This window comes from Triturus cristatus, chromosome 11, assembly GCF_964204655.1.
Source record: "Triturus cristatus chromosome 11, aTriCri1.1, whole genome shotgun sequence".
NCBI classification, from domain to species: domain Eukaryota; kingdom Metazoa; phylum Chordata; class Amphibia; order Caudata; family Salamandridae; genus Triturus; species Triturus cristatus.
This window is the reverse complement of record NC_140594.1, coordinates 430,581,718-430,603,398: the sequence shown is the minus strand read 5'-3', so window position 1 is coordinate 430,603,398 and position 21,681 is coordinate 430,581,718. Positions and strand designations below refer to the sequence as shown.

At 47.0% G+C, this 21,681-nt stretch overlaps 1 protein-coding gene across 6 annotated transcripts in view; it reads right to left on the bottom strand.

The window, feature by feature from the left end:
• Positions 1 to 21,681, bottom strand: part of AAK1 (AP2 associated kinase 1) — a 362,789-nt gene that overhangs the window by 191,060 nt on the left and 150,048 nt on the right. For all 6 annotated transcript variants that reach the window (XM_085636284.1, XM_085636286.1, XM_085636279.1 and 3 more), the window contains exons 14-16: positions 17,203 to 17,489; positions 15,992 to 16,149; positions 14,888 to 15,004 (exon numbers count right to left, since the gene is read on the bottom strand). In XM_085636284.1, the coding sequence (XP_085492410.1) occupies positions 14,888 to 15,004; positions 15,992 to 16,149; positions 17,203 to 17,489 (562 nt within the window). The remainder of the gene's footprint in view (positions 1 to 14,887; positions 15,005 to 15,991; positions 16,150 to 17,202; positions 17,490 to 21,681) is intronic.

Here is a 21,681-nt window from a genome sequence, read left to right as displayed (position 1 = left end):
ACACACCATTCTGTTTCTCAATCAAAGGGACAACTCGACTCGCTCTCTCCTTTTTGTCCAACCACGCAAGCAATTTACCAGCCTTATCACCCACATCATACAGTCTCCCCTGTTGCTCTCTACTGAGGCCCCTGGCCGCCTCCGTGACGAGGGCCTTATAGGCCGCTTGCTTGAGTCGGAGAACATGTAATTTGTTATCCGTCACCCCACATTCTAGATCACCCTCCAACTCGGTTATCTCAGCTTCAACACGGGTCACCTCCTCCTGCTCGCGCCTTCGGGAGTGGGAAATAAGGGACAGGGCCTCTCCTCGGAGTACCGTCTTGAAGCTGCTTGAGGTTTTAATTGTTTCTCAGATGGCTTCCCCGCTGCTTAAGGCCTGCCTTGCTGCATGAATGAGAGAAAACGATGTCCTTGTTCCCAGGAGGACCCAAGTAACTCCAGGGTTCAGTTGGTTGACCTTTTGTTCTAAGCTACTGGGACACAACAAGCTCTAGAGCACTCCCTGCAACTGCCAAGCTATCCTGCTGCAACAGGACCTTCAAACGGCCTTGCATCTGGACCTGCCCTTGCTGGCCTATGCTGGAGTGAGTTCCTAATCCCTAAGAGGTGCGTCCCCAGGTCCTGGACCCATGGCTGGCATCAGCTGATTTCCTCCTGTGGCATCCCGAAGTTTTTGCTTGCCAAACTTTGAGAAAGTGACTTTTTCAGCAGGACTCACCTGATCCCTGTATCTGGCCCACACTCCATCGTGGTCATCTTGAACTTGTAACTTTGTCCCGGTCTAGCACGATCAGATACCCACAGCACTTTCTCCATGTTGGCACTATTTTTACTTAAACCTTTAAAATTGCACATCTCCTGTTACAACTGAATTTGTCATTTTGGTCCCATCTTATTTATTAAATCCTACTCTATTTTTCTTAATTGGTATGGGAGATCTCTTGTGTTGTGCATAAATACGTAACAGAGTGCCTCTAAGTCATGCCTGGCTGCTTTTGAGCCAAACTACCAGAGAGTTAATCAGAGGTTAATTTAGCGACTTTTGTGGTTCACCCAGATAAGGATTGTGGTTGTTGCATTAGAAGGGTTTTTACCTCCTCAATCAAAACATAATTTCTTAAAATAATGTTTAGTCAATGTGAGAGCAGATGCTGTTCCTGCCTTGCAAATACCCTTAAGATGGATGTTGCCAAGCAACTATGGGGTTGCCTTTTTCATGAGTTGGATGTACCTGTGAAATGTCAGTCAGTTATCTGTTTGTGTGTAGATAAAAGACTTTAGTCCAAAGCATAATTCATCTGGCTCGGTCTCCTTTCAAAACTGGTTTCCCACAGTGTGTGGTAATAAGAGAGACTAATAATTATTGCCCGACTTAACGCTTAGTTCCATCAATATAGTGCATGTTTAATATTCAGGGGTATGCAGTGCCCTTTCTGCTCGAAGGATTTCAAAAGTAAATTAGACATTCAGTAGTTTGAGGTGAAAAGACCATGTGTATGTACTCAAGACTACCTTGTCTTCGAGGACTTGATTGATTCCACAGATGCTTATCCATTATTTCGCTGTGAGTCTTATTATAGGACGGGGATTTACAAAGTGTCACCTTATTAGGGAAATGTGTGTGTTCCATCACAGAAGCACCTGAATGCTCTGAGATATCAATACTAGATCCTGCAGATCGCCAGATGCTTGCACCACTGGGATGCTCGACACTAATGCAATGGAAGCATTAGGAGAAGTGCATTCGGAATTAACACTATGCATGAAGCCATCATGCTGAACAGTTTCATCACCATTACCTGGAAAGTTGTAATTATTGTCTGGGATGCCTGTGTGTATCCAGTCATGGGAAAACGTGAGCTAATTGGGTCTTCAGAATTTTCCTCCTAGATAATTCTGGATCAACAATGGGTGAACATGGGACTTTTTTTAAATTGGCGGTGAAACCTAACACATGAAGCTGGGTCACTGTTCTTTGTTTGTGAGACAGACATTGTTGAGCTGTATTCCCTTTTACCACCCAATTGTCTAGATAAGGGCATAAATGAACACCCTGGTGGTGAATATGAGCCTCCATCATAGGAAGACTGTTGGAAAACCACTCCCACACTAGAAGGGGTGGTGGTGGTCTTCCGGACACACTGTGGTAGCTTGGCTCGAGTGGTCAGGAATCAGGCTCCGTGCTAAGCATACAACATACCCAAACAATAACCATGCGTGCATCCGTTCCAAAAACGACTCTACACCGTAAAAATTATGAAAATATCTTTCTTTATCTTTTTCTCTTAGTTGCTGATTGGGAAAATAAATAAGTCAATCACAATATACAAATCTTAAATAGTGCCGGTCAAATAAATACTGTCTGAAGATTCAATAAATAGGGATGATCATAAATACAAGGGACATAAATATAAGTGCAGGTAATACAGGCAATTAAATATTCTGAGGCAATAAATACTGTACCAACAAATATTGTGCACCAACAAGTCCTGTGGACCAATAAATATAGTGAAGCAATAAATAGGTTAAACACAATAAATACAGTGCCCCCAATAAATAATTAAAAGTATACAGCAACACTCATGTAATCAGATCACTTTTCAATTCCTAAGGGCTGATTTGGCCCAGGCACAGCTTGTAGGGTTGTGGAAGGCTTGAGGGGGTCTACTCCCTGGCTGGGTCAAGGCTGAGGCCTAAACTGAGGTAGATAAAGGGGGGGAATACCAGAGACCTGGCTCTCTCTCTACACAACTTCTCTAGGTTAGTCCCAATTCACCCCTGGCGCAGTCAGGTTGGTTCCAGCACCTCCCTAGCCCCTTAGAGCAGTCTCTCAGGTCTCCACAGGGCCTTAGGCGCCCTCTACTCCACTTACTGCCCTTTTTCTGCTGTTCCGACGCCGCTGGAGTCGTGTTGATGCCGTGAGGCGGTTCCGGTTCGGTCTAGGCGGCCTCGGCACAATGTCAGTTCTAGACGACGCCGGTAGGCGGTTCCGGTCCGATGTCGGCGGCCTCGGTTCGATCTCGACCTCCGATTCGGCGGCGTCGGGCAGTCTCTACTCGATGTCGACTTCGGGCGGCTCCGGTCCGATGGCGCTCTCGGCTTCGATGACGTCGGCCGGCCTGGCGATCCTCACCCCCGACCTCCGGTGCTCCTCCTCTCAGGTTCCGGGCGACTCCGGAGTGCGATCCTCACTCCCGACCTCCGGTACACTTCACCTCGGTCTCCGACGACTCCGGAGGGCGGACTTCACTCCTCCGATGACGCCGCTCACTCGACCTCGGTTAACTTCCTCCTCGACCTTTGGTATTCCTCACGACCTCCGTCGGCGCCCTCTCACGACCTCAGGCGGCTCCGGGTACGACGTCTGCTTCTTCAGTCAGCGCCGCTTCTCCACCTCGGGCTCCAGGTCTCAGGCTACTCGACGCCGGACTCCAGGGAAACCAGTTTCCAGGTCAGGATCTTGCTGCTTTCTGCTTCTAAGGCCTGTTCCTGCTGTCCAGGTCCTTAGGATGAGTTTTTCTGGCTTCTTCCCACACAGGGCTACAGGCTGGGATCCATCAGTAGGGACTAGTATCAAGGGTGGGTTTATGGACCCCACTCCAGGCACAAGTTTCCACCCCTGCTGCTTCACTCCTTCCTCCTTCACTGCTGTGCTGCTCTCTCTTCACCAGTCAGGTGCCAACTGCCAGCTCCAACTGCCAACTCTCTGTCTTAGCTTCCCAACATTCTAAACCGCCTCCAACTGTCACAGGGTTCTGGAATGTTCTGGAAGGTGCTGGTAGGTTCCAGTGGATGCTGGTGATGTCACAGGTGGCCACCATTTTGTGCTTCAGGCCTCCAGACAGAAGTTTCAGGGGTAGCTAAAATGGCTCCCTGAATCTGCAGCAACACGAAAAAGTCTGGTGGTTCCCAAAAAGGAAAAATTCAAACAGGGTTTGAGGCAAAAGTGGGACAAAATAAATAATGATGAGGAGGGACCACCCAAAGGGCTGTCAGGTCTAACACGCGTCCCCCCCAGCTGAAAGTGGGGAGAGCTACCCAACCCCTTGGGAGTTCTCATCACTAAGGCGGAAATACCTTGAGAGACCGTCTGCATTGGCGTGGTCCACTCCAGGCCGATGTTCCACCTGGAAGTCCATCCCCTGTAGGGAAATAGACCACCTCAACAACTTGGGATTCTCCCCCTTCATTTGCATCAGCCAACGAAGGGGTCTGTGGTCGGTCTGAACAAGGAAGTGCGAGCCAAACAGGTATGGCCGCAACTTCTTCAGAGCCCATACCACTGCAAAGGCTTCACGCTCTATTGCACTCCACTTCTGTTCCCTGGGAAGTAGTCTCCGGGATAGGAAGACCACGGGTTGATCCAGACCCTCTTCGTTGAGTTGCGATAACACTGCCCCAATGCCATGTTCTGATGCATCTGTCTGGACAATGAACTCCTTGGAAAAGTCTGGGGCCCTTAAGACCGGGGCCTCGCACATGGCTTTCTTCAATCTCTCAAAGGCTTGCTGACAAGCCTCCGTCCAGACTACCCGTCGAGGTTGTTTCTTGGACGTGAGCTCCGTGAGGGGGGCTACGATGGTACCGTACCCCTTCACGAAGCGGCGGTAGTATCCCGTGAGGCCCAAAAATGCTCGGACCTCAGTCTGTGTCTTGGGGGGTTCCCAGGCCATGATGGCCTCGATCTTCGCCTGGAGGGGTTGCACCACTCCCCTACCCACCAAGTGTCCAAGGTACACTACCGACCCCTGCCCGATCTGGCACTTGCTGGCCTTGATCGTCAATCCAGCTTGTCTCAGGGCCTGGAGAACAGCTTGCAGGTGACGCAAGTGATCCTCCCAGCTGTTACTGAAGACGGCTATGTCATCCAGATAAGCAGCAGAGAAACTCTCCATTCCGGTGAGGATCTGGTTTACCAGGCGCTGAAACGTGGCAGGTGCGTTCTTGAGCCCAAAGGGCATCACACAGAACTGGTAGTGGCCATTGGGCGTGGAGAAGGCTGACCTTTCCCTTGCTCCATCAGTCAAAGAGATCTGCCAGTACCCAGAAGTAAGGTCAAAGGTACTTAGATATTGGGCAGCTCCCAGCCGGTCAATCAATTCATCCGCCCTAGGGATCGGATGAGCATCAGTTTTGGTCACTGAATTCAGTCCCCGATAGTCCACACAGAACCTCAGTTCTGGTTGGGCACCCGGTGGTGCAGCTTTTGGTACTAACACCACCGGACTAGACCAGGGGCTGCTAGAAGGTTCGATCACTCCTAGCTCCAGCATCTTAGTGACTTCACTATGAATGCTGGCCTTCACCTTGTCTGACATCCGGTAGATCTTGGACTTCACAGGTGGGCTGTCTCCTGTGTCCACGTCATGGACGCACAGGTGAGTCCTACCCGGGACAAGGGAGAACAACGAGGAGTACTGCCCCAGGACCTGGCGACAGTCCTCCTGCTGTTCAGGAGTTAGAGATGGGGAGAGAATCACTCCCTCCACCGACCCATCCTTCTCTTGAGACGCAAACAGATCAGGGAGAGGCTCGCTTTCCACGTCCTCTCCTCCGTCAGTCACCATCATCAAGATGACTTCGGGCCTCTCGTGGTGGGGTTTGAGGCGGTTGGCATGCAGCACCCGCAGGGGCTGACGAGGGGTCTTCAGGTCCACCAAGTAGGTAGCCTTACCCTTCTTCTCCAACACCTCAAAGGGTCCTGACCAGCGATCCTGGAGGGCACTAAGCTCTCCCGGTTCGATCACCCACACCTTCTGGCCAGGCTCCAACTCCACCGGGTGAGCATTGTGGTCATACCACGCCTTCATCACTGCTTGGCTGGCTTCCAAGTTGTCAGAAGCTTGCTTCCACAACTTAGCCATTTGGCTCCGGAAGGCCAGCATGTAGCTCACCACATCCTGGGGAAGCTTTCTGGGAGTTCTTTCCCATCCGTCTCTCACCAGGTTGAGAGGTCCCCGTACAGGGTGCCCATACAGAAGCTCGAAGGGGCTGAAGCCCACTCCCTTCTGTGGCACTTCCCTGTAGGAAAAAAGTAAACAGGGTAGGAGGACGTCCCATTTCCTCCGCAGGCTTTCAGGCAGACTTCTGATCATGCCCTTCAAGGTTTTGTTAAACCTCTCCACCAGACCATTGGTCTGGGGGTGGTAAGGAGTGGTGAACCGGTATGTCACTCCACACTCCTTCCACATTGCCCGCATATACGCTGACATGAAGTTGGTCCCCCTGTCGGACACAACTTCCTTGGGAAAACCCACTCGGGTAAAGATTCCCATCAGGGCCCTAGCCACAACAGGTGCTGTTATGGTCCTCAGAGGTATTGCCTCTGGGTACCGTGTGGCATGATCCACCAGAACCAGGATAAACCTGTGACCAGCTGTAGTCGGTGGATCTAACGGACCCACAATGTCGATGCCCACCCTTTCAAAGGGGGTGCTAACGACAGGAAGTAGTTCCAGGGGAGCTTTCAGCTTCACCCCTGTTTTCCCACTGGCTTGGCAAGTCACACATGTCCGGCAGTAGGTATCGGACGACACTTTCATCTGAGGCCAATAAAAGTGTGGGACAAGACGGGCGAAGGTCTTGTCTTGCCCCAGGTGTCCTGCCAATGGTATCTCGTGAGCCAACTCCAGAAGGAAGGCTCGATAACGTTGAGGAACCACCAAGGCTCGTGATGATCCATGTAGGGGTGCCTTGGGTTCACTGTAGAGGAGGCCATCCTCCCAGTAAACACTGTAGTTCCCTTCAACGTTCCCTGCTGCCTGGGCTTCGGCCTGTCGCCTTAGCCCCTCAAGGGTAGGGCACTCCCTCTGGCCCTGGCAGAATTCCTCCCTGGACGGGCCTCCCTCCACGTGCCACTCGGCCGGGATGGGTAGGTCCTCCAGGTTGGTAACGTCCCCCACCGCAGACTCCTGGTCCACCACCTCCGGTGGCCTATCCGTCCTACGGGGTGGGGACGCCGAGGCAGGCTCCTCCTGTCCTCGGTTCTTCCCTTGACTGGCAGCTGGCTGGGCCTTTGTTCCAGGCTCCAGCCGAAACGAACTCCCTCTTCGGGTAGTCGCGGACCTTGTGCTAACACAGGCCCAGTCAGGTGTACCCAGCATCTCGGTGTGAGTCCGGTATTCCACCTCCTTCCAAGCGTTGTGCTCCATGTCATTCCCCAGCAGACAATCGACTGGCACGGCAGGGCTTACGGCAACTCGAAGTGAACCTGCAACCCCCCCCCATTCAAAGGGAACCTCGGCCACTGGATAGTGGCCTGTTCTGCCGTCAGCCATCGCGGCTGGGTGGAGTACATCGGGAATTACCTGCTCTGGAGACACCAGTTGGCTACGCACCATAGTCATACTGGCTCCTGTGTCTCTCAGAGCCTCCCCTCTTTGGCCGTTGATGGTGATCCACTGCCCATACTTGGCGGTATTCGCGGGCACCTGGATCTTGGGAACCATCTCCCGTTCTCCCAGGGACACTAAAGTGACACCCGCCCACTCCCTTCCCTTAGTTAAGGGCATCTCCTCCCCGAGCACTACACTAGCTACTCCGGGGGTCTTTCCTCCAGTGGGAGGGGGTGGTCGTTTCAAGCACTTCGGATCTCCTTTATAGTGTCCAACGCCACCGCACTCATAGCAATGGACAACCCTTGGCTGCTGACTCTGGCCAGGATTAGGGTTTCTGGGCGGGTTAGCCTTAGGGGTGAATCCTGTTCCCTTCCCTTGGAAGTTATTTTGGGGGCCTTTGGGGAACTCCTTTTTCTTTTCCCCTCCCTCTTTCTTCTGGGGGGCGCCCTGTCCGGCCTTTTGAGTATCCCCTCCAGTCCCCCTTGTGGACACCCGGGTACTAGCCCAAATGTCCGCCTCCTCAGCAAGCTTCCGGGGACTGGTCAGCTTGCTATCCACCAGGTGTTGCCGCAGTTCAGGGAAACATTTCTCGAGCAGGTGTTCCTTCAGTACTAGGTCAAACAACCCCTCGTAGTTCCTCACTTCACTGCCCTGAATCCAACCTTCCAGTGCCTTCTTTGCATAGTCCAGGAAGTCCACCCAATTCTGTGTGCCCAGTTTGTGACTACCCCTGAACTTCTGTCTGTACTTTTCAGGTGTTAGTCCAAACTTTCTGATGAGCGCCAGTTTCATGGTGGGGTAGTGGGTCTGCTCATCCTCCTCGAGGGCCAATAAAGCATCCCTACCAGCTGGAGGCATGTACTTGTACAATCCCCCTCCCCAGTACTTCTCTGGAACCCCATGGGCCCTCAACGAGACCTCATAGGCCGCTAGCCATTTGGCGATATCGTCGCCCACCCCATAGCTAGCTACTATGTCCTATGGCAGGTATGGTTTAGGTTCCCTGGTGATCTCTTGGGTTTGGCTGCCACCATTAGGAACAGGTTGTGCCCCGATTCTCAAGATCTGAAGATCTATTTCTTTCAGTCGTAATTCATGGGCCATCCTCTGCTCCTCCTTCTCCTTCTCCAGCCTCGCTAAGTCCCATGTGAGCTGTCTTTTCTCCCTCCGGTCCGTTAGCTCCACTTCAGACAAGCCACCGCTAGAGGCACTGCTGCCCTTCCTAGAAATGGTTCTGGGCCCTGCTGACAGGTTCCCCACCTCAGGTTGGTACATCTCAGCCCCCTCGGGGTCAGGCTCTCCATCCCTGTCTTCCTCCTCAGCCTTGCTTTCCCGTCGTGCCTCCCCCCAAGCCCTTAAGCTGGTTTGGAGTGCACCCTTCTTTGCTCCTGGGGGACAGTACACCCCCTCCCGCTGGCAAAACTCCCTGAGTTGGGCCACAGTGTACGTTTCTAGATTTTCTAGTACAAACTCCATCTTGCCCACTCAGGTTAGAGGACAGGTTTTTGTGCAGTAACTATGCAGGGGGGTACCTTTAATAATACCTCCTCCCACCACCAGAGTAAATTTGGAAAAAACAAAAACCCACAATTAGGAAGGCCGCTCTTGAGAAAACTCCCGGTGTAGGCCTATGGACTACCCACAGTTCTTGTTGAGTATGCGTAGGCACAGCTCTATCCCACCGCTGCCACCAATTTATGTTGGAAAACCACTCCCACACTAGAAGGGGTGGTGGTGGTCTTCCGGACACACTGTGGTAGCTTGGCTCGAGTGGTCAGGAATCAGGCTCCGTGCTAAGCATACAACATACCCAAACAATAACCATGCGTGCATCCGTTCCAAAAACGACTCTACACCGTAAAAATTATGAAAATATCTTTCTTTATCTTTTTCTCTTAGTTGCTGATTGGGAAAATAAATAAGTCAATCACAATATACAAATCTTAAATAGTGCCGGTCAAATAAATACTGTCTGAAGATTCAATAAATAGGGATGATCATAAATACAAGGGACATAAATATAAGTGCAGGTAATACAGGCAATTAAATATTCTGAGGCAATAAATACTGTACCAACAAATATTGTGCACCAACAAGTCCTGTGGACCAATAAATATAGTGAAGCAATAAATAGGTTAAACACAATAAATACAGTGCCCCCAATAAATAATTAAAAGTATACAGCAACACTCATGTAATCAGATCACTTTTCAATTCCTAAGGGCTGATTTGGCCCAGGCACAGCTTGTAGGGTTGTGGAAGGCTTGAGGGGGTCTACTCCCTGGCTGGGTCAAGGCTGAGGCCTAAACTGAGGTAGATAAAGGGGGGGAATACCAGAGACCTGGCTCCCTCTCTACACAACTTCTCTAGGTTAGTCCCAATTCACCCCTGGCGCAGTCAGGTTGGTTCCAGCACCTCCCTAGCCCCTTAGAGCAGTCTCTCAGGTCTCCACAGGGCCTTAGGCGCCCTCTACTCCACTTACTGCCCTTTTTCTGATGTTCCGACGCCGCTGGAGTCGTGTCGATGCCGTGAGGCGGTTCCGGTTCGGTCTAGGCGGCCTCGGCACAATGTCAGTTCTAGACGACGCCGGTAGGCGGTTCCGGTCCGATGTCGGTGGCCTCGGTTCGATCTCGACCTCCGATTCGGCGGCGTCGGGCAGTCTCTACTCGATGTCTACTTCGGGCGGCTCCGGTCCGATGGCGCTCTCGGCTTCGATGACGTCGGCCGGCCTGGCCTGGATGTCGACTTCCGGCGACTCCGGGGTGCGATCCTCACCCCCGACCTCCGGTGCTCCTCCTCTCAGGTTCCGGGCGACTCCGGAGTGCGATCCTCACTCCCGACCTCCGGTACACTTCACCTCGGTCTCCGACGACTCCGGAGGGCGGACTTCACTCCTCCGAAGACGCCGCTCACTCGACCTCGGTTAACTTCCTCCTCGACCTTTGGTATTCCTCACGACCTCCGTCGGCGCCCTCTCACGACCTCAGGCGGCTCCGGGTACGACGTCTGCTTCTTCAGTCAGCGCCGCTTCTCCACCTCGGGCTCCAGGTCTCAGGCTACTCGACGCCGGACTCCAGGGAAACCAGTTTCCAGGTCAGGATCTTGCTGCTTTCTGCTTCTAAGGCCTGTTCCTGCTGTCCAGGTCCTTAGGATGAGTTTTTCTGGCTTCTTCCCACACAGGGCTACAGGCTGGGATCCATCAGTAGGGACTAGTATCAAGGGTGGGTTTATGGACCCCACTCCAGGCACAAGTTTCCACCCCTGCTGCTTCACTCCTTCCTCCTTCACTGTTGTGCTGCTCTCTCTTCACCAGTCAGGTGCCAACTGCCAGCTCCAACTGCCAACTCTCTGTCTTAGCTTCCCAACATTCTAAACCGCCTCCAACTGTCACAGGGTTCTGGAATGTTCTGGAAGGTGCTGGTAGGTTCCAGTGGATGCTGGTGATGTCACAGGTGGCCACCATTTTGTGCTTCAGGCCTCCAGACAGAAGTTTCAGGGGTAGCTAAAATGGCTCCCTGAATCTGCAGCAACACGAAAAAGTCTGGTGGTTCCCAAAAAGGAAAAATTCAAACAGGGTTTGAGGCAAAAGTGGGACAAAATAAATAATGATGAGGAGGGACCACCCAAAGGGCTGTCAGGTCTAACAAAGACATTTTGTAAACACACTTGGCGCAGCTTTTTTGCCGAAATGTAAAACTTAGGTGATATTGTTTTGCACCCACCATAAACAAAATGTACTTGCAATTATTCTGAAGAGTCGGGATATTAAAACAGGTGTCCTTGGAGTGCCCCTAGTATACAGGATAGCTTTCTTGAACATTGACATTTTGAAATGTATGGCCTGCGGGAAGGTGTTTAAGATTTGCACATCCAAGATGAGGTGTGTTGAGCCGTTCCACTTTGGTATGAGGGAGTGCATGGAGTATACTCCCTGTCCCTTTGATGCAATAGTACTTACTCACTTGCTCCCTTGCTTAACAGCGAGTGAATTACTTCCAGCAACAATAGTAGATGTTCTTTGTCGATAATGTGCTTGTGTGAATGCACATTTGGGGTTAGTAGTGTTAATGAGATGTAGGAGCTGTGCCGCAAGGATGAAAATACCCCTTTGTCTTATTCTCTTCCACTCATGTGGTACTACCTCAACCTTACTTCAACAGCCGTTTTGTGCTTGAGGAAAGTGCACAGAGTCACTGTCTGGATGCACCATAAATTATCTATGGATTGCAGCCTCTGTGGCAGCCTATATGGTGCACCTGAAATCCCCCTCTGAAATGGCTGCTTTTGTTGTGGTGTTGTAGTTGCCCTTGGGGTAGATAATACGGTGTCCCCTTTAAAGATGACAAGATGAATTTTTAAACTGCACAGATGCTCCTAGGAGGGTCCTGGCACTAATCTTCCAGTAATGCAATTAAGACTGTGTGAAAAGCCAGGTTTTCAACTTCTCTTTCAAGATCTGCTCTGAGCTCGCCCACGGAAGGTCCAAGAGAAGTGAATTCCACTCAGAGGGACCAAGAAAAGAGGAGCATCCCCACTAGCTGTAGCAAGAAGAATTCTAGGGACTTTGGCTAAGGCCCAGTTGGAGGTCTGTAGGTTCCTGGCAGGGCAGTAGAAATACTGTTTGTCATTTGGAGGTGTGACACGCCGTGTTTGTCGGCACAGTTTTACTGGGCTTGGTTGCTGAAGGCCATCCACTGATTTGGCAGCGTCAATGTCCTTTTAATAATAGTCAAGGAGCTCATCCGCATGTTGCCATCAAACTGCACGTCTAGCAGGCATTTTTGTACTTCAGATTGCAACCCAGAAATACATAGACAGTGATGGCAATGTACAAGGACACTGGTGCTGATTGGAGAAAGATATATGAATAATCTAAAGACCTGTGCACGCTTGTGTTGGAAATGATTATTCCTTTCGTGACCATTTCCTCTTCTCTCTTCGGATAGGTTTCAGAATGGTGTTTGAGTGGCTTTTTCATTTCATCCCAGTGGAAACAGTCATACCAGCTTAGGAGTGCCTGAGAGTGCAATGCATCACAAAGTGCCTGTGCCCACTGCCACTATTACCCTTCTGCATCAAGGCACTTGCTCTCATTCATTAATGCATTTCTTTACGAACTGTGTGACCAAGTAGTCAGGAGGAACATGAGCCTAAAGTGGATGCTGTACTATAGTTTTATATTTGCACTTATTTCTAGGTGTATATACGCGGTGTCTTCACCAGGATTTTAAAAATCATCTGCAGAATGTAAGCCGGTTTTTAACATGGGTAAACGCTGGACAGTCTTGGACAGTTAACACTATGCTAAAGAGCAGCTTGTCGAATTAGTACAAGATAAGCAAAAGCTTTGTCTGGTGGTGATGCCCTAATGGGATATTCCTTTATAGGTTCTTTAAATCTGATTCAGTTTAGTACATTTTCCATGCATCCTTGGTCCAGGGAAGCAGACCGTCACATGGTTGACTGTGGTCCTCCTCTTTATCGGAGTCAGTTTGAGGTGGTGACATACATGGTGAATAAGGAATTGTGTCCTGTGGAGCACGTGTTTGCTGTTCTATGGGCTGTTTGTTGTGTTCAGTGGCCTTAGGATGCTTTGGAATGTGACCCTGGTGTCATCTTTCGTTTGATTCCACACTTGCCTGAGTTGGTCGCTTGCATGATAACGGAATGGTTGATTTGGCTACATTTGTGGGCCTAAATATATTGTCCTGAGGTATTTCTAGAATATGGCCAGTGTTAGCATAGATAACTAGCCTTTTTGTTTCAAGTCTCGACTATCTGTTGTATCCTCATGCGGAGAAGTTGTGAATATGGTCCCTGTACACTTTTCGGGGACAAGGACAAAGTAGGCCATGAAAAGGGAATGCGTTCAGTACTGGCTTCTTCAAGGACAATCATCCTTTGGTGTTAAAGTTATTTTTCGAGACAGAACCTCGTGCTTAAAGGCAGGCTTTCAGGATGCCTCCAGTGATTGGCATCGAGATTTGGAATAAGTCTGTTTAGCCCTTTTAGGCTGTGGCATGTGTTCCAAGTGACCCTCATGTGGCCGTCACAGCCCAACACGAGACAGAGTTTCTATACCGCAATGGATTTAAGTCTTGATACAAATTAGTGTACAGACATCTGAAAATGATGCTTCATTCTCTAGATTTTTTTTACCTATGCAGAACTATAGAATCATTGTTGGCATCACAGTCCTCCTACAATCCCACAGCTATTTTGTCATGATCTTTTGACTCCATGGTGGTGAAGCAAGCCTACTTTGAAATGCTGACACACCAAACAGCTTTCTTCATTGTGGTCATAATTAAGGTACAGATTACATATCCGGTTGCTATCAAATTGTGCCAAGTTCCTATGACAAGGATGGCAAAATCGTATTTTCCACCCTCAGTCAGTCATTCTCATATGACCTAAAAAGCAGGTATGCAGGATTCAACATTTCTTGATGCATCAATTTGATATTTCTCTGTGTCCGACATGTTGTAGAAAATGTTGATTTTGTTTGGTACCATCTAGTCACTGTTGCAGCACTCAAAATTAATGTATTTCCAGTCACGGTTCCGAAGGCAGACCACCCCAACTTTAGCTGTAAAACGGATGCGTTTCGGCTATGTGGTCACAAGTCACTCTCAAAACTTAAACTCTTAAAGACAGCAACCTGTATTATTGCAAACCCAACACTAAATGGGCAGGGTATAGCATTGCATGTGATCTGCAACATGTGTCAAACATAATTAGAATGATGGATTTAAACTTATTGTAGAATCATTTGGAGTTCATGTAGATGTGTTTGTAAGGGGAACAGCAAGTGAATAAGGCTGTGGATATCGCAAAGTCCAAGTATCAACTCTCTACTTAGAAAGGAGGAGCAAGCAGAAGCACCGGTATCAATAAAAGGAAAAACACCATCGCCAGTGACTCTAAGTAGATCTGTTAATTACCAAAGATTCAAGGTGTGGTACTACAAGGGGGACACTCTACTAAAAAATAAGTGGGCGAGCACTTGCAATTTTGTAAAAGACCTTATCTAAGTGTGAAACAATTGGACCAAGTGAGAGGACATTCAATTGTATATGCGGATTCGAATACACACATTCTGAACTGGGTCCTCCCTAGGTGTCAGAAGTGACATACACATATCCCCCAGGGCTAGAGTCAACTGCGGCTCACCTAATAATGATAATAAACTTTGTTTTAATATATACACATTCTGACGGTATCATTGTTTTTGCAGTCAGCTAACTCGATTGTGCTCATGTTATTGATCTAAACAGAGAAATCTGCAATATTATTATTATGATCGTGAGCTACAGAATGCGCGCAGATTTTAGCAGGATAATTAGTTATGGATTTGTTTTCGTAAGGCAAGTTGGATGGGCCAAAAGGAGGCCAGGGGTACCCCGATGTTAAGTGGACAAATTTCACAGTAATTGAGCTAGCCATTTTAAACAAGGTGTGAAGAAACCATTTGTGAATTAAAACCTCCCTAAATGCATTGAGAGTTCCGACATCAAAGGTACTTGTTCAACCCACCCAAGGCTTACCTTGCACCACTGCAAACAAATTAGGCCCAAAGGTCTCTGCCTGCGACACAACTGGAGATGCCTCAAATCCGACGAGCAGAGTCTCTGTTGAACTGCCAAGCATATCTGGAGGTTTGGCTGGAACAAAAAACAGGATGTTAGCATAATCTAAGTAAACAGTTGACGTTTCTGCCATAACAGATTGCGGGCCCTTTCAAGGCCCTGGTAATTCGAAAGAATGTTATAGAAGCAACGGATATGCAACAAATGAAACTTATTCAGAATTCATTCTCCAACTTGGAGGGTTTGAATTGAGATAAATCTTTAAACAAACAGGAAGGAGAACTTTCCTTCTCACGTGAGGGAATGCATGCATTAGGTCTCTGGGGTGAGCAGTGAAGCTTCTTCAGAAAGATTAGAGTCAACAGGAAAGAAGAAAGGCCTTCAGGAAAGGCAGAGGGCTAGTAGGAAAGTAGAGAGCCTCTGACGGCAGAGTATACCGCGCGAATGATAACAGTCCAAATATATGGGAATGACACAGATAAGACACTTGGGTGTGGCAAGAGCCCAATAGTAAGAGAAAGGCAAGTCCGCATTTCAAGACCAATGAAGGTGGAAGAATCTATTTACAGTGGATAAGAAAATGGAACTCCTGCATCGAGGTGAACAAATCGACTCTAATGAAACCTTAGAACTGGGAATCATTTTATATTTCAACCTTTTAACGTTTTAATTCAAAACGCTTACATCTTACTGCTGCAGATTCTAGAAATGTCTGCACAGATCTTGCTACGTCTCCCATCCTCTTTTTTTGTCTTGTTGATCCTGCTCTTTGAATCATCTTCCACTTGCTTACTGATGCACAGATCTGTGGTGTAACCAAACTCGAGGGGGCCCTCTTGCAAAGTACATGGAGGCCTCCCCTCCGCTCCCTGGACCCAGTCAGGAGCTCTCAGGCCAGTGGCCCGCTGCCTTAGAACAGTCCCGAGGGGGACCCCTTGGAGCTCAGGGCTGCGAGGGTTAATGTTACGCCACTGGCACAGATTCTGAGCTTTATGCTCCACTTATTCAGTGCACAAAATCACTCTCTAAGCTTGGCGTTTCTCCCCTTTGTCATGAACTCACTGTCGCTCAGCTTGGTGAAGTCCTTGTTGAGGAGTTCCTCTGCGGTCAACTTGGAGAAGTTGTCATCATCAAAGGGATTCCAGCCAGCCATTTCTGGAGGGTTGTAGACATTCTGCTGTGAGGTTCGGGGTGAACCCGAGGGAGTGGTTGTAGCAGACCTAGAAAGGAAGAACGCAAAATCATCTTTAACACTGTGATATAGGCACCTGCTTCTCCACCTTGCTCGATATTCTAGTGCTTTGTTCAAAATGGGACTAGGTAGAAGCAGATTCCATTAGGTAAACTTTCAATAAAAGCTACAGAATTTCTATACTTTAAACACACTCTAAACATTGAATTGTGCAAAATGTTCCCATTGTGCTTAATAAATTATTCTTCTGTTTGGAGGAGTACATTCCCTATTGGTGCCCACGTAATCCCATGGATTACTACGGTTTCCTCAGGGTGCAAGTGTCGACACGACAGATCTCCTCTGCTCCATGTGTCAAGGAATCCTCAAAAAGATATTGAGCTGAGACAAATGCGGGTGTAGAGGGGGCGAAAATCAGAGGAGAATGGGAGATTGGCATCCTCTACTGACATCAATCCAACTCAATAGGCCATGTTGGCATGACTGTCAAAGTAGTCTTAACGTCTTAAACATAACCAGGATTACAGCTGCTACCATTCACCTTCTAAATTTGCTGTACTTAGCCATCAAGCAGATTACGTATGTGATACTATAAAACCCCAAACCCCCATTTCTTCCCATGATGGCTTCAAAGCACACTTCATTGCACATAACGTTCTACAACTTTCACCATGTTTTGACATAAAAAAAAAATTGTTACCCCTTTGAAATATCAATATCAACATGCAGAATTGCGGAATTAGCTAAACGTGGACTCTGGCTAAAATGGGTACCATTGGCATTTGTCTCAAAACGGTTTCGCCAGGATGGCTCCACCAAGTAACAGGTCTGTCAAAAAAAGATTATGCTCTTTCCCTTGAGCCACATTTAGAACCTTGTTCTGTATGTAGATCAATTCAAAATTAGTTTAGGTTAGTTTTGAAAATATGGTAATTGAGCAAGAAGGCTCCATTAAAAATGAAAATGGCAACGCAAGTTACCTAGCATTATGCAAGTTAATCATCGTCACCCCCCCCTCACCCCTCAGGCACACACTCCCACTCCCCCCGCCCACCCACCTACGGCAAGCAAGACTACATACTTAGACTTATTAAGGCTGGCCTCCGCTGCAGCAGCCTGAAGTAACTGAGTGGATTTGCTGGCAGGCACCCCAAAAACAGCACTGTGGGTCACATCGCTTAGAATCCGTCGGTGGCCGGAGCGTTGCGTTTTAGGTGATGATGGAGGAGTCATGGAACCCATCTTTGGAGCCGGAGCCTGCACTGGTGCAGATGCCGGTGCTGGTGGTGGTGCTGCTGCTGGTGCAGCTGTTGCTGCTGCTACTGGCTGGGTGAGCTGAGCCCTGTGATGCCTTGGTGGCGCTTGCAACTACAGGGATGAAAAGAACTAGTTAGGGAAATCGTTTTAGTAGTAACAGGTGTAGTTAGAAGCTACAAGCTTTTGAAGTTTTTGTCCTGAAGCCCTCTTTACAAGCCGCTCCTTTAGTCGCCTATTCATTACATTAACATCGGTAGTTGGCTAAATTCTGATCCTTCGATGCTTTGTCAGTGGCTGACGTAATATCCAACATGTTATTATTAGGAGAAAAGTTTGCTAAAATGTAAGGGGAAAAAAAAAAGATTAGCTGAAATGTGGGCTCCAATCTCTAACTGGTTAAGGAACTCAAGTTGCTGATCTGGTGAATCTATTTTCTCTATATAACCTGACTGAGGATGTACTGGCAATTCCAAATACTTGAAGTAATTGGGGGACGTTAATGCAAATACGCTGATATGTAATCATGTAGCTAACATTGGTACAAAAGAACATGATTGGTCATTTGGTCTAATATTATGTATTTATAATCTTTTTAAATCTTATGCATTCTGAATTCACTGAACTGTAACATTAAGTGTTAATGTGTTTGTTGGTCAAGTTATTAACTATCTTTTTGTACTTTGTTTTGTTCGCCTGCTCTAAAGATGAAAGGCACTGCTAAGAGCAAAAGTAACCCATACTTGATATGTTTCTTAATAATTCCAACATGCCTCTATTCATCACAATAAAGTTTCCTACATTTTAAAAAATCAGCACCATTAGATGGATCAGAATCGTGAAACTATAAATGATGTTAATTCAAGGTTGAATTTGCACCACATTTAATTTTAATCATAACCCAACAACCTGCATAAGCGATTAATATAGAAGTATGATAAGACTCTGATCTGCATGAACATGAAACAAATCTTATAGAGTAAATGCGTGAGGCTTTTATCAAATACACACAGACTATGTAATACAAGATCTCGAATTTAATAAACAGATGTTTAACTGAAACTATAAATTTCAATGGGTGAAACATTTTATTTAGTTTTACGCATGTAATTATGACAAGTTTCATCTTTTGAGTTCAAGGTGTTAAAATAAGTTTCACATATGTGCAATTCACCAGTCTAGAGATCTAGAATAATTCAAGAAATAAGCATTTGAGGGAAGCCAGGAACCTAGAGAAGCAAAACAAGTTTCTCCATACTATTATGCCATTTCACATATACTGTAGCTGCAAACTGAGTAGACTTGATGGGCAGTGCTTCGTTTGTGAAAGGGAAGAAAAATGCATTGTGCCAAACATTTTTCTTAGGAGTCCTCTCCCCCTCCCCCTCCTGGCTGACGCTGCTGTAGTGCCAGGTTTCTCATATACAATAGCTGCCCAGCCGTGCTTCCACCACATGCCTCTTCCAACATCCTCCCTTCTATTTATCTCACTCTTGCAGGTTTTAGTGCCCACCCCTCCTTCCTCCCCTTTTTACATTTTCTTTTTTTTCTGCCTTTCCCTTCCTTTGATTGCCTCTCTCTTGTGTTCAAAGGCTGAGGATGAAAACTAAATCGCAGTGCCCAACAAAAGAGCGCCTGAAACAAAAGCCTGCAACCACATGCATTAAGCACTCTTGATGGATAATAAAAAGGTGAAACCTAATAAAACACATTATTAAAATATTCATTTTTAAAACTAAATGATCGGTTTACTAGGCACAGGAATTTACAGAGTGCTGGAGTAAACATGAACAGTATTACAACACACATTTAGATTCGCGTTACCAGGAAAATCTGGACCTCACAGAAACGAGGATTTTGGTGGAGGTTTCACACAGCGAAAATCAGACTTTCTGCAAGAGACATTGCCAAAATGCCACCTACCAGCACACACAGAAATGACGACCTTTGCAGATTTCTGAAACTGAAGACGCAGAAAATACGCAGAGGAGGTTTTCAATATTTAAGATAATTTTTGAAGCAGGCATTTGCTTTCCAGGATGGAAAAGTAGAGGCTAAACTTGTTTTAATCGCCTTTTGGAAACTTTCAAGGAGTTGGAAAACTGGGGCTGCAGATGACCAATTTAATAGGGCACAGTGGTTGTTTAGTGGTGGGATTCGGGGGAAACACTTCAGATGTGGGGTGCTTCAGAAACAAGGCAATATTTGGTCACTTCATGTGACCGCAGATTGCTTCCAGGAACTTCCTTGGGGATTTTTGCAGGAGCATATATATACACTTGCATGGATGCTTGGCGGTAAAGCAGTTTTATCTTTTCCCTCATTCTGCCCAGTTTTTCACTTTTGTTGGTAGTTACTCAACCCCTGTTAATGATGATTGTCATGTGCAGCCCGCAAGAACAGATTTCAACTGTTTTTCTACTTTCAAATATTGTTATAGTATTAATATTAGTGAGGTCTTGATGAAGGCAGCTTTGCGCCAGACCGCTTATCACATTTTTAGGGATTATATATCTATGCAAATTGCCTTTTTTCAGAATTGGTGTCACCAGCCCTTCTTCATCACTCCCTCAGCAAAACCATTTAATGCAGAAGGACTACCTGTGCTCATCAGAATTGGAACCTGAGGCCGCTTCATCTATCATGTCAGCTCCCTGGATCCCTTTCGGTTTTTTCACACCGAAGAAGATTCTTAAAATGTGTGAACTTCTATGTCAAACAAAAGGATTGCACATTTTATACTGGACCCGTTCCTGCAATTTCAACCCAGACCAGTCCGAATAGATTGGGGTATAAGGGAACATGAAATTCATAATTCTACATGGAAATACATGAGACCTGGTAGTACAAATCATGTGCAAATTAGAATTAGTAAAACAACAGTCTAATTTGGAGATTATGATAAAGTGAAAAGAATAGTAATTCAGAAAATATTTAAAGCACACACAACAAACAGAGATGTCACTTGATGTTTATGATGTGGACAATATTAGCGCCCCGTTCCCGTTAGTCAGAGCATGAACCAGAGACAACAGAAGCTGCAAGTCGATCAGATTTTCCCAGGAAACATATTGTCTCACTGAGCAATAAAGAATGGTGCACTGTTGCTCCATTCCAGAAACCAAAGTAAGTTCACATCAGTATGTTTTTCTGTAGTTTGGAAAAAAGGCCTGTGTACGGTCAGCTGTTCCATCCATTTTGCCTATCCTCTCGTCTCTTTTCCCGGTGTTAGGTGTGCTGTCATCCTAGAGTAATGTGGAAATTGATGCTTTTAAAGATTTGTCTTTTTTTTTTAGTTCACTTCTAGAGACAGGAGCCAGTCACTCTATCCCACAAGTTTGGGAACCCATTGGACAGTTCAGTGTGTTTTTACGATAGGCTCAGGGTATACAGACAAGAGAGGCTAGTCTGGAGACCCTGCCCGCTCTGCTCAAAGCCTTTTGGGATATCCAGCACACCATGCGCGGAGAAGCAGCCAAGGGGTACAGCAGAGTCCGTAGTTTCCCCAAAGTGTGCAGGCCTAAACATACCTGTATGTGTGTTGTCTTTTTGAACGTCTTCGATGTTGTAACGGCTGTGCATTGTTCGATATGTCTGGATGAACAAACTTAAACTTTGCAAATCAATGTTTGTTTTATTAATTGTGTACCCATTTTCATTTCAGTGTAACTGTTTTCCATTTCGTGTATTAAAACATAGAAATGACTGTGTATTCTCTTGCACGTCTTTGTCAGATTACAGTTTGAGAAAAATGTGTATTATTCAATTTACCTTTTTGATAGTTTATGCCTACTGTGATGCTCATTTTTATTTGCATTGTTTTGGAAACTATGGATTTTTGATCAGCCTCAGCTATCTGCTCTGCTAATATGATATTCCCCTAATACTGTATGACTGGAAAAACTATTGGGACACTAGGATGTGTTAATAGATATTACAGCCCTCTGCAGAGGGCTTGTTAAAGGACATGGATCCAAGTTACATGCCCGAGTAGCAAGGGAAAGAACCTTTACCAACTGGTGTAGGCATAGGCAGAAAGGCAATAAGGCTGCTAGAACAGGACACCTACGGATGGGTGAAATTTCTAAATCAAAAAGGGAGAATCAGAAAGACAGACATTTGAATTTTGGAGCAAAAGGCCTGTACCAGCCGCTATTCACTTTGAGCTACTCAAATGTCTCCAGTGAAGCGCTCAACATTCCAATTTTTTAATTTAGCAAGAGCTCACCTCTTTTAAAACAATATTTAAGGACATACATAGGATTGTTATAAAACTGAGACGACAAATTAATATTTAACAGTTTCA